Source organism: Haemorhous mexicanus, chromosome Z, assembly GCF_027477595.1.
Source record: "Haemorhous mexicanus isolate bHaeMex1 chromosome Z, bHaeMex1.pri, whole genome shotgun sequence".
Taxonomy (NCBI): domain Eukaryota; kingdom Metazoa; phylum Chordata; class Aves; order Passeriformes; family Fringillidae; genus Haemorhous; species Haemorhous mexicanus.
The window spans coordinates 41665621-41678183 of NC_082381.1; the positions used below are offsets into that span (position 1 = coordinate 41665621).

The 12563-nt window shown below is 38.8% G+C and overlaps 1 protein-coding gene across 1 annotated transcript in view; it reads right to left on the bottom strand.

Annotated features, from left to right (window-relative positions):
• NCBP1 (nuclear cap binding protein subunit 1) overlaps window positions 1-12563 on the bottom strand; it is a 30034-nt gene that overhangs the window by 13728 nt on the left and 3743 nt on the right. The window contains exons 6-17 of the mRNA XM_059873363.1: window positions 12068-12189; window positions 11508-11577; window positions 10656-10871; window positions 9980-10077; window positions 8649-8712; window positions 6329-6439; window positions 5855-5919; window positions 5058-5120; window positions 3672-3746; window positions 2530-2633; window positions 1555-1677; window positions 316-418 (exon numbers count right to left, since the gene is read on the bottom strand). Of these exons, the coding sequence (XP_059729346.1) occupies window positions 316-418; window positions 1555-1677; window positions 2530-2633; window positions 3672-3746; window positions 5058-5120; window positions 5855-5919; window positions 6329-6439; window positions 8649-8712; window positions 9980-10077; window positions 10656-10871; window positions 11508-11577; window positions 12068-12189 (1214 nt within the window). The remainder of the gene's footprint in view (window positions 1-315; window positions 419-1554; window positions 1678-2529; window positions 2634-3671; window positions 3747-5057; window positions 5121-5854; window positions 5920-6328; window positions 6440-8648; window positions 8713-9979; window positions 10078-10655; window positions 10872-11507; window positions 11578-12067; window positions 12190-12563) is intronic.

Here is a 12563-nt window from a genome sequence, read left to right on the forward strand (position 1 = left end):
AGTCCCCTTTTCTTGGCCATAATCAGCCAATAAGCAATAGAAAAATGAAGTAATTTTCCAAACCTGTCTCAATTACATCACATGACTGCAATGTATACATTTCTGCTAATTCCATTAATAATGTATAATACATCTATATAATCTAGGATTTACGCTACCATTCCTTCAGTAAAAAATGTCATTAGCTCTCCTAATCATATTGCTTTGTGGAGTACCAACAATGCTGCAGCTTGCACTCCACTTCTTTATCATGCATTTCACTGTCAGAATTAAACTGTTCTGTGAGCCCCAAAATAATGCACATATTATACTTACTTTGCCAGGGCGCTGAAGGAGTGGCTGAAAGACTTTGCAGCTAGATGGAGCAGAGTCTGAACAAAAACTTCTATTTTCAGAGGGTTGAAAGTAAATCCTTCACCTGCAAGTTATTTGAGGTTGAAACTAATAAATACTTCAAGTAAAGCATATAAGCTACTCATACAGCTGTAGAGACAACTTATGGTTTTAGCTCATTTCACTAAAGTTCCATCAACAGAGTTTTGCAGGGCAGAGCAAGGAACTAGTAAAGACTCTCACAAAATGTGCAGTTTCACGATCCAATTTTGCCATGGGGAAGATGTGCAGAAAGCTTTTTCACCAACATGGAATTCTGTCAGAGACACAACCACGCCACCAACATGTGACAGCACTTATGGCAGCACAGAAAGTCAGCAAAGGAAACTGCAGCAGTGCACCAAGATGAGGGCCTTGGAAGGCCATAAAGATGGGGCCATGGGTGAGGAGGGGGGAAGGTAAGGATCATTAACATACAGAGGCCAACTATTTAGGATATAGGAGAGGAGTCCACCAGGCATGTACAGCAAAGATGGTTACTATAGTGAATGGTGTCAGGTGCCCTGGTGACAGGCAGATGGAAGAGCATTAATTAGTGGGTAATGCCCAAAGCAGATCAGGAAACATGACAGTGGATCCCAGGGAAAAAAAAATCCACCAGATCATGGTTGTGTCTGTGTAGCTGAACCCTTGCAAATAAGAAAATAATGAAGCATTCGCCATTGTTTAGATCACCTCTAACTCTCACACCCCTCACTCAGGCTTTAGGAATGAGTGCTGCCTGTGGCTGCAAGGCGAAGGGGAATGTGAGTAGTCCCACTGTGCGTTTTTATATCATGTTCTCTGTGGAACATGCCAGCCAGTAGGCTGGCTGTCTTATGTGTTGTGGGACTGCCCTGAGGGGAGGGAAGCTCTTAGGGCAGAAGCACTGAATTACAGAACTGCCCTCTGCCGCTGAAAGCAAAGGGGATGTTAAATTCTTTTATTCTGTCAATAATTGCAAGTAAACACTCCTCAAGCACCAGGTTACCTCTATTAGGAAAAACAAGCAGGCCTCTGCATGTAAGATGTTTACAAAAAAAACCTAGCAGCCATGTATTTACTGTTCAATTGAAACCAACTACTAGAAGGAAAAGCATACATGTCTGTGAACCAACACATTAAGCTCCAAAGCATGGCAGACCAGTCTACACACAGAAAAAATGACAGCTTGTATCTTACCATCATCATCATCCTGGTTTGGATTAGGTACATCTTTCAAAATGCTGAAGATTTCATCATTGCTGGCCTTATTTTTAATTGCAATTGTTAAACAGAGTGCCACAGTATATCCAGGAAGAGACCCTGAACAAACACAAAAAAAAAAAAAAAGGTCAAAAATATGGAACAGCAAGTAAGCACTTTTAACATCAGTCTGCCTCGCAGAGAAACAAGAATCCTTCCCAGCTACACCTAAAACTCGGTGTTTCCAATACCATTGTCAACCTCAATATGCCATAAATTTGATCAACACATTTTCTAGTCTTCATGTAAATTCAAAATTTGGAGTAGAACTTTTAGACCTGAGCTCAGGCAATCAATCACATTCCTCACTAAAGCTCTACTTCAGCTTCCACCAGGTTTCTAAAAATACAATACTTCCTTGTTTTTCCTCACTGTATCTTTGATGATGACACTTTTATGCTTGGGACTGTATTTACACTGAGCAATAAAAGGAATAATAAGGTCCCTCTCTACTTCAGCCTTTATGGTGTCTGCTCCTTCCGTATGCTCATTAAATCATGTTTACTGGTAAAATATTCTAGCGCTTCATGAAGACCAAAAAATAATTTCTCATTATCACTTCAGATGCTGATTTCCACAGTATTGTGCCTAAACAGGTGAAACAGATGAATTGTCCAATTTTAGACTTCTGGCAAATAATACTGCACATAACCACAGCCATATCAGCAATAGTTTATTGATGTATCTGGAGTTTCTTTGTTTCATAAGTGGCAGACAGGATCTTATTGGAGAGATCCAGGCTTAATACACATTAATTACTCATGTGAAGCATATTTACCCATATGAAAATCATGTATATATGATCAGTATCCTTTTTTTATCAAGACAACTCATATTACAGCCAATCTAGTGTGCTCCCTGGCTCTGAAATACTACTTCTTCAACTTGACCACTAGTAATTTTAATACTTACTATTGCTCTCATCTCCGTATTTGTAAATGCACACTGGGTTAGCAGGACTGAGGACAGAAAAACTTGCAGGAACAATGTCTATTATTCGCTGATGGTAGGAGAGTCTGTAAAGAACAAGTTCCACAGCAGTAGAATTAAAAAGGAAAAGACACCACAGCTAATGAGTCCTTTATAATGTTTTTTTTTCTGTATTTAGTGTCCACAGAACAAGATTCAGGATGCTTATACAACAAAATGGTAGTTTCTGCTGTGTAGTAAGAGCTGAGTAAACCAAACTTACTAGTACATGCTTTTTATTTTAACTCTGATGCTAGAGTTTCATCTTCATACAATTAACTTGCCTTGTGAAAAGGCTGCCTGGTAAGAAATTTTATGCAAAAACCTGAGAGGTGTTGCAGAAAACTACTAAGATGTCAGTATTCAAAGCAGGAAAAATATTAAACCAGACACCTTCATTTTACTTTCCAGGTTCATTTCACTCTCACTAAGACTTAATTTGCTATCAGAGTTTTCAGTGAAATGGAAGACTGCCACAGAAAAAAATGCATTTGTTGTGCAGCACAATGCTTTCACACTTTGGACATAGAATGCATCCAAACTTCGATCGTTTTCACGTAAGATGCCGAATAACATAGGCTTTTTAAACTATTTCTCTCTTCTATACTACTCTAATCTCACAAATTTTAAGCTCAGTCTTGTTGCATTTGGAGATTTTGTTTGTTTTAACAGTTGTTCTTTACTTTAAAGTAAATGAACATCAGAGGCACCTAGAAAAATCAAGACTAGGTTCTCAGTTTTTAGTACAATTAATGGTCAGTTCCCTCTATTTCTGTGAATGCTGAATAATTTCCAAGAATATAACTGAAGTTCTCTTTCTTCCCATGCCTATGCACATCTTTATGTAACTACAGTGTGCACAGATAGCTCACTACTGTCTGCATCACCTGTTTTTCCCTCCCTTTAATGCAGTGTCCTACAGCAGGTAAACCAGATTAAAAATCATACAAACAACAGACTCATCTTTTAACTGAAAATTAATTGTAAGAATAGATGTGCACAAGACAAGAATCAAGTTAAAAGGAATCTGGCAGTATTCAGATGAAACTTTGCCTTGAATGCAACTATGGAAATATCATACTTACCGCATGCACTTTTCCAAAACCTCTCTCACAAATTTGGGTTTGGGTTTTTCAAGGTCCTGAGTAAGACAATCTGACCTATCAAAGGACAGAATACAATGGCTTTTAGCAAAAGCATTTAGTCTATTTAGTCTCCTTTTGGCTTGGTCTGATAGAAGAAAACAATCACAGTCTGATGACAATGGGGGTGCTGGACCATTGGAGTGTAGGCTCTTTAAAGCCATTGAGGTAAGTTAATCACTACTTCCTTATTGGCAATTAGCATTGCCGGAATCTCATCTCTGTGTGATAAATTTTCAAGTAACCTCCCTTCCCCCATCACATTAAAAAGAATTTGTAGATATGGTTAGCTGGGTTTCCCTTTTCTTAAGAAAGGAACCTTGAGTGATTTCATAGTCTGTTTCTCCCTCAGCTCTTCTGGGTGACTTCAGATGCATTGCAGGTAAAAAAACCCCTGAAATGCAGTTACTTGCAAGATTTGTGAAAAAGGTGTCTTTTGAGAGAGATCCACAGAAGCACTGCCATCAAGGAACATCCAGGCAAATTAAAATTAAGTCTTTGAAGACTGATGCCTGGTCAGTTAACATGGATGTATGCCAGGATAACCACCAAGCACTCAACTCCACAAGAGGACAGTGCATGAAACTGCAGTAAAGCCACAGAACCCTGTCAGAAGACTGAACCCCTCTCCACAAGAACTCTCAGGCAGATCACCTACAGAAAGCAGGCACAGTCACAGGCTGTGGAAACTACTCCATGGAAGACTTGGCCTCAAGGGAATCTCCCTTGTTACATGGGTGCCTGGAACAGAAATCTCAGGGAGCCTGTGCTCAGACATTAATGGGCTCCAGGGAGCTCATGCAGGTTCAAAATGTGACACAGTAGGATAGATGGCAGGGCAAGCTCTGATGGAACTTCAGGCACTAGGATTTGGCAGGGAGGAAAAAGACCACAAGGTATGAAAGATAAAAGTTTTAATGAAAGATTTAGGGTAAGGCAGAGAGCAAAACAACAGAATGAATTCAGGATACAAAGAGTCAGCACAAACCACTGAAGTAAAGAAAAGGTATGTGGAGGCATTTTGGAAAGTTTGCTAGCAACTGACAAAGTGCAGGACAAATTAAATGGATCACATTTCTGCTTCCCTTCTTTAAGGAATGCATACACTGGCTTGAGATTTCCCACATAGTTCGCCAGGGACAATACAGTGATCAAAGAGATTACCAAAATAATCTACCACTGAGTGCTGGTAGATAGATAACAAAAGGTCTCTGATAAACTAGAGGAAAGCCATTAACAGGGCCACCATACTGTGACACTTTCTGGATGTGTTTGAAATGTTAAGGTTTTAGCAATATCAGGTTTGAATCCAAAAGGACAGAAACTTACCAGTCTTCCCAGCTCCAACGGAACTGAAAGTTGCTCAAGTGGTGGGAAAACCAGTTAATAAATCTTAATTAAAAGAAAAAAAAACAACCAAAAAAACCTCTGTTAAATGTCAGAAATGCAGGAAAACCTTCCGTTGAGCTTTTCTTATAAATGCATTCTACTTTTCCAAGACAAGCTTAATCTCTTTAAGCTATTACAGCATTAAATAGGTTGTAAAAGCTGAGATACAAAAGACTCAGTGTGGAGAGTGATAAAGCTTTTATGGACAGATAGGCTGCCAAGCATTTCACATGAAGACTCGAAGTATTTAACTACCAATTAAAATGTAAACTTACTGTGAATACACAACTTTCACATTTTTAATGAGTCATTAAACACTCTCCTATTCAATGCAGATTTCACTGAAAGGCTAAAATCACCACCATTCTCCTCCTCTGGGTGGCACATATACCATCAACTTCTCTTCCAAGTCACGCTCCCGACCACTAGGGAGCAGGCACAGTGTGTAGCAGAGTGCTTCACAACCACAACAATTCTGACCACAGAAGTTATCACCGATCTTAACTGTCCTGCATAGACAGCTGGACTTGTGACCTGCAGGGGAGCGTTCCTGGGAGGAGAGGCAAGCAGTAAATCCTCCACCTTCTCTGGAGATCACTCAGAGCCAGAGCTCACAAAACATTGTGAATAACACCAGGTAGTCCTGACAAGGCCTGACTACTCTTTCCACAGTCTCTTTGTTTTCTTCTACACTGGAAATCGAGCAATGTTTTCCATCATCTCCAAAATACATTTACCTGTCCACACATGTTGTATTCATTGTGTCCAAACGCATGTAGAGCATTTCTGTGGCTTGTGCAAGCTTAAAGTTTCCTATTAAGGCTTACAAAAAAGAAGTAGGTAAGTCAGATGTTTTTCCTTTCCTGTTTTAGTAGAATGTCAATTACTTTTTGTACTGGAAGCTCCCTGAGCCTACCCCAAAAATCAGGTAAATCAAGTAAATCCACAGTAGAAAAAGCAAAGAATATTGTGAGTTTCACCCTGTAATCCCAACCTACTCTTCCATTATGGCAACAAGACTGATGACTTCCTCCACAGGACAGAATTCACATCATGCAACAAGCAATGCAAGTGCTACAGGAAAAGTTTCCTGTAGATACTGTGAAATATTAATACTGTAAATTTTAATAGTATTTATTACTGTTCCATCAGCTACTGAACAAATAAAGACTGCATTTCATAAATGCTCCTCAGGAGCACAGAAAGGATACAACTTGTGGTAAAGAGCCAGGCTGAAGTTTGCACAGCTCAATCAGCAGCGTTGTGTACATGACTTCAATATGTGGTGGAGATGGCAGCTGAAACAACTCTGCAAATATTACCTATGGGAGAGGAAATCACAGAATAAGAGCACAGTCCAATGTGTCCTGCACAACTCTCAGCTTCTCAATAGTGGCCATCAATCTTAAATAATTACCTATCCCAAAAGACCTATATTTTTCTATCAAATGCACATTCCGGGAAAAAGAACAAGAACCAATAAGAGGGACACGCCTCTTATTGGTTCATTAGTACAGTGTAACAACACTGTACTAATACAGTCCACTCTAACTGCTCTTATCATTTCATGCTAACACAACATCAGCATTACACATCTATTATGTTTAACAAACACAGCATGTAACTGTAGAAATGGGTAGTTATAACATGACCCACTGCAATGATACTGTATGATCTGCGAAATGAAGAAATGATCTGATCTTGTTCAGTAGTAAATAATGAAGCCTAAGCATTTAGAATGAAAAGAATATATGCATTAAAATTATATTTTTAACTTTTCCATTGTGACCTCTTTTCTCCTATACAAAACCGTATATAAATAAAGTCAAAAATTTAAACTGAGAATTACAACCAGCATTTCATACAACAAATACCTACGCTCACTACCCCTCAGAAAAACTCTTCTAAGAAACATGAAAATAATCCTGCAGTCACAGCATTTCTGTTTTTATTTTAAAGTTTGCCTATAATAACAGCATGTCAGCCTCTGAGTGCTAGGAAAAAAAAAACCCATCACTGTACAACATCCACCTTAGAGTTTCTGTTTATTTTGTATTCCACACTCAACTAAATTTAAACTACATCAAAGGAGTTGGGAAACTTTGATTTATTATGGTTCATCAGTTTCCTCTATAAATTTCTGAATAAAGCTTAAAAGAGCCTTTTCTTTTTTTTAAGAAAAGTCATACTTGTATAAGAAATCAACATCCATTTATAGATTTTGAAAACATGACATGAAAATACATTGGCTAGAATTTGTTTTTCTAAGGAAGGACTCAAAAGCATGAAGAGACTGTAAGATGCTGGGGAACCTATCTGTGTCAGCATAATTTGGACATTTTGTTCAGACAGATATGGCCAAAAGGTAGGGAGAACTCTGTTGGGCAGAAAATGTCTCCGTTTTTCAAGACAGGAAATAACAACTGGACAACCAGTTGCATTCTGAAACTCATTGAAATTTCACAAGAAAAAAAGGTAATTTTTACAGTTAGTCATAGAATTTGTACACTTTTAATTTTTTCATCACTTTTTACAGCACTTCAAGATACTGGAGGTAAAATTACTGCATATACTTCAATGTTAAGGCATAAAATTATTCCTATTTTAACACTGTTTAATGTAATGAATTTAATACTGTTCTGAAGTGTAAAATTTTTACTCTGAAGAGTAAAAAAAGAACAGAGGTGACCAAAACTCATGCAATTTCACAGCTATCAGAATATTTGTCATTTTGGTGGCAAAAGTAATCCTCAATCCCACTTTAATATCAATATTCTACATGGGATTATTTCTTGTCATGATCAGCCCTGAAAATCATACTTCTGATTACTTCTTCATAAAGCCTTTATGCAACAAGTTGCTTTTACCGTACTTTGTTAATTCCTCTGAAATTTTGATGAAAATTAGTGAATATGGCTCTGCAACTTGAAAGCACTTTTTAATGAAGGCAGTAAAAGATCTGTGCTGTGCTGATGGTACGCCTAATAGTTATCTTGAATTCTCTAGTAAGGAGAACGTCCCAGAGGAAACATGTTGCTACTTCACTATAATTTCTTTTCAGGGCTAGTAGGACAAAATAATTTAGAAGATCAAAACACAAAATCATGCAGAATGGCTGAGTCTATCTGGAGATCATCAAGTCAAAAGCTCCCTGCATACTGCAAGGGTCACTTAGAGCAGGTTGCTTAAGGCTGTGTCCTGATAGATTTTGAACTTCTGCAACTCTTCCAGTGCTCAATCAGTTCGCATTAAAAATAGATTTTTCCTATGTTTAAACTGAGTTCCTTGAATTTCAGTTTGTGTACGTTTCCTCTGGTATTTATTTTAAAAGTGAATGTACCAAGTTAAAAGCACAAGACTATCACTCATCTGTACATAACCTGCTCGTTTAAAAGCTGCTGGTTGAATTTAATAAAATTCTGATTGATTCGCAAATCAAACTATAATTTGAGGAACCTATAACGGAACTAACAGGGATGTGTTACTCATGAAATATTGGAGCACCAAAGAGGTGATCTATAAAATCCATACCTCTACTATATGGTAGTTCAAAGGGATCTTGTTATTTCCTGGATAGCTCAACAGCTGTGCAGCACTGTAAAACCACAGACACATTAAATTCAAACATAACACAGCAAATGTGATATAAAACTCAAGCAAGAGAATTATCGAAAATTAAAACAGCACCCGACAAATCAATAATCCTGCAAAAATCTGGTATTTGACCCTTAGAGCACTGACAAAAATAAATAGCACAAGGACTCACTAGCACTGCCTAAACTACAATATGTAACAATGTACTCTATGTGCAGCAGTACCGTTGCCTGAACACTATCCTGCTACCCACAATGGTTTAGCACAGAAAGTCACTGATCTGTAATTGTAGCATGTGTACATGAAAAGGGGAAAAAAAATTATCCCAAACAATTAAATGTTTGGAATTACTTGAAAGTACAATTAAGCTAATGGTTTATATAAGAAACTCTCATGTTTCAAATGCCTTATCTTTAATCAGGTCATTATCACCTATTCGTTTGTGCAAAGCAAACCACTACCCCGGCAAATCCTGTATCTCTCCTGGTCTTTTAATATCCTCTGAGAATTAATGAAGACTATCCCAGTAACAGCAACAACACCAAATTTCTAGTTTCTGCTCGATCAAACAGCTGCAACCACAAAACATTATCCCATGCCATCACCAAAACCATTATTTCTGCCCATTTCATGCATACTATTCAGGGTTTGCTAGTTTTCATATCGAAGTGTGACAGCTGTGGCAAACCATCTTGGTTATCAATTATCCACATCAGATAGTACTTGGGCAGAAATAAAGCAAAGTGCCTCTTGGCACAGCTGAATTGAAACTGACGAAATCTGGCCCTGCAGTGACTCCCCAGAGTGAACTCAATTATCTGTGGCATGTAACTCCCACAGGAAGCACAAGGTGTCCATAAACACAAACGCTCAGTCAGCTGCAGATGAACCAGCTCCATGGTCACTGCCCCAACTAATTAGCATTCCAGGAAGCACAACACAACCACATTTTCCACAGAGGCCCCATGAGGAATAAGGCATGTCTGCATCCTTTTTGCAGCACATGCCATATTACCAAGGGATTCCCTTCCCAAGAAACCACTGCCCTCTGGATTACAGACTCTGTTATCTGGATGTTATGGATACACAGTATTCCAGGTAACAGTTTCAGCACAGATAAATGTAGTAAATAAACTTTCAACACCAGCTTCAGATAATGTTTGATCTGGAGCTCTTGCCTAACCAGTGCAGAACATATCCCCGCTGGCACCAAAGCCATAGCAGCATTTAAAAAGTGCCACAGCTCCCCAGTACTAAGCTCCTCCTACCAAGTCTTTCTCTCTTTCCAGTGAGATTTGATGATGCAGTGGAGGTTCTCCTCTATCACAAATCTCTCAACAGAGTGGCTGCCAGGCATGACAGGACCCTGGTAAGAAAAATGAAGACCCATGAAGATCACTGCTAATGCAGTGATACCACAAGCAGCAAGTTTTCTTAGATACATTTACAGGTAGAAAAAGTTACCCAACATACCACATAAACACCATGAGGTCTCAGCTGCCCTGTATCCTTCAGGACTAAAAAGTAGGTATGACACATTTCCACACACAAACCCCAGAGTCACCCATGTTTAAAACAAAATTAATAGTTGGACTCATTACAAGAAGAGATAAGAACAAAATTAGAGAACATGATTGTAAGTTCACAGAGCATCTGCTTCTTCCCTTGCTTTGTGGACTCATTGGAAAAAAAAAAAAAAAAAACACCAAACAGCTAAGACAGACTACAACAAAGCTGCAGAGTGGAAAGAATACACACTCATGGTCTCCCCTTCACTGCAAAAACCAGAGAGTGTAAGTGAAGGTAAAAGGCAGCAGACTCAGTTTTGCTGCTGGCCTTCCAACCATTCACCATCTCCACTGGGAGAGAGGACATCACATTTTCACCAATACTGCCCCAGGAACCTGTGAAATCCACTCACCATTCCCCACAGCAATCACGTACCTCAGGGTCATCCGTGTAGTCAAACATCCTAAAAATAACCCTTGGCATGGGGTATACAGAATCTTCAGTGTGAGGTGGGGGCGTGAAGGGAGGCAGATTGTGTTGCAGTGCCTCACAGAGAACGCTGTCAAAAGCCAAGTAGGGCCTCAGGATGTGTCGCTCTTGCCAACGGTCTTTTTTCAATTTCTGAATCTGAGACCAAAGGCAGTCTAAATACTGAAGGGAAAGGTGAGAAACATTAGATCTGCTGAATCTCTGAATAAAAAAGGCAGTTTCCTGAACTATCTGAAATGTATACTCTCCATACTACAGTTACTTAAACTGCTGATTTAATAAACCAACAAAAAAATTAAGAACTCTAAATGCCAGAACCATTGCTGAGTCCATACAGCTTTGTGTCAGTAATATTTAACTCCTGGCAATTTTTTTAAATAGCAACAGGCACCTCAGGAGCCCCAGAGAAACCATAGCAGAGAACAGTGACCATTCTGGTGGTATTAAAAGAGTCATAACATCCCAGCATGCTCAAGTTTCACACAAAAAATCCTTTTAACATGAAGTCCTGTAACGTGAAGATCAAAATCAAACACTACAAATTTACTTCTTAACATTTCCTCGGGGGCTTGCAGCAAACAACAGAATCTCCTCTTTCTTACTTAACTCAACCTCTAATTTCAGCCCAATACTTGGAAAAGAACTCCCCACACAGAACTTTTTGGAACCAATGGCAAATAGCAGACAAATGAAAGTATTCACTCCTAGAGATGCCTTCTAATTTCAAGATAAAAGAACACCTTAGTACAAAATTATTTTCCTAGCTTTCTGAAGGAATGAAGTGTGAAGTCTAATCACCTCTTCTTGTGGATGTGGTTTGTCAGCAGTCCACACCTGCAGCATGGGTACATGAATCTTCTGGCGGCGTCTGTTGAAACAGGAGAGAAAATCTGAGCTTTAACAGACTAATTTAGGGCAGCAGTTTTGTTTTTATTGTGGGTGTGCTACTATTTATTCTCTTTAGCTGATGAAGTCTACAGTAGATAAAAACCAGGTTTGTGATACTTAAAATACCTCCATTATAGTATCTTGACAACATTAACTGGAAGCACCTAGACAGAATGCAATGACACTGCACAGAACTCATGCAACAATCTATCTGTATTTACAGCACACTTACAACTCCAGCTGCTTCAGCATGAGCAGAACAAGACCTTAAACACACCCTAGAACTAGACAAGATTGTAAACTTTCCAAATTCAAAAACCTCTGCACCTACTGCATTTTAGGGCTTTGTTCCCACACAAAATGGTTCACACCAAAAGTTTTAGACTACATTAAAGTGAGCAATAATCAACACTATTACTTGACACTTGAATAGATACCAAAAAGAGAGTTTCCAACCAGTTACAACTTACTTCAGATAGCTTTCTGCCTGAGACAAGAGACGATCCATTTCAGCATCCTTCTTCTCATATAACTCCTTTCCAACCCAAGGCAAAGATGACAGAAATGCAAACATATACCAGTCACATCGCACCTACAGGAAAGTAACATACCAAAACCTGAGTATACCAGTAAGCTCCAGCAGATTTTACACACACACATTTTAATTTAAAACATCAGCAAGTTGTTTTGGGGGAATGTAAAGACCAGCAGTTGCAGACTGGACAGGCAAGGCACCAGAAAAAAATATTAATGCTTGAAAAGTATAATTTTTCACTTGAACTGCATTAGGCAGACTTAAAAAATGGGATAAACGGCATCACTTTCAAAGTTCTCCTAGATATTCAGTACAGCAGAAAAGCTAGGCACAATCTGCAATTGCTAGAGTAAGGTAGAATAAATTCAATTTGGCCACTTCACCATACTTTCTTACTGTACACATATTTCCCAAATGCCACAGGCTCCTTT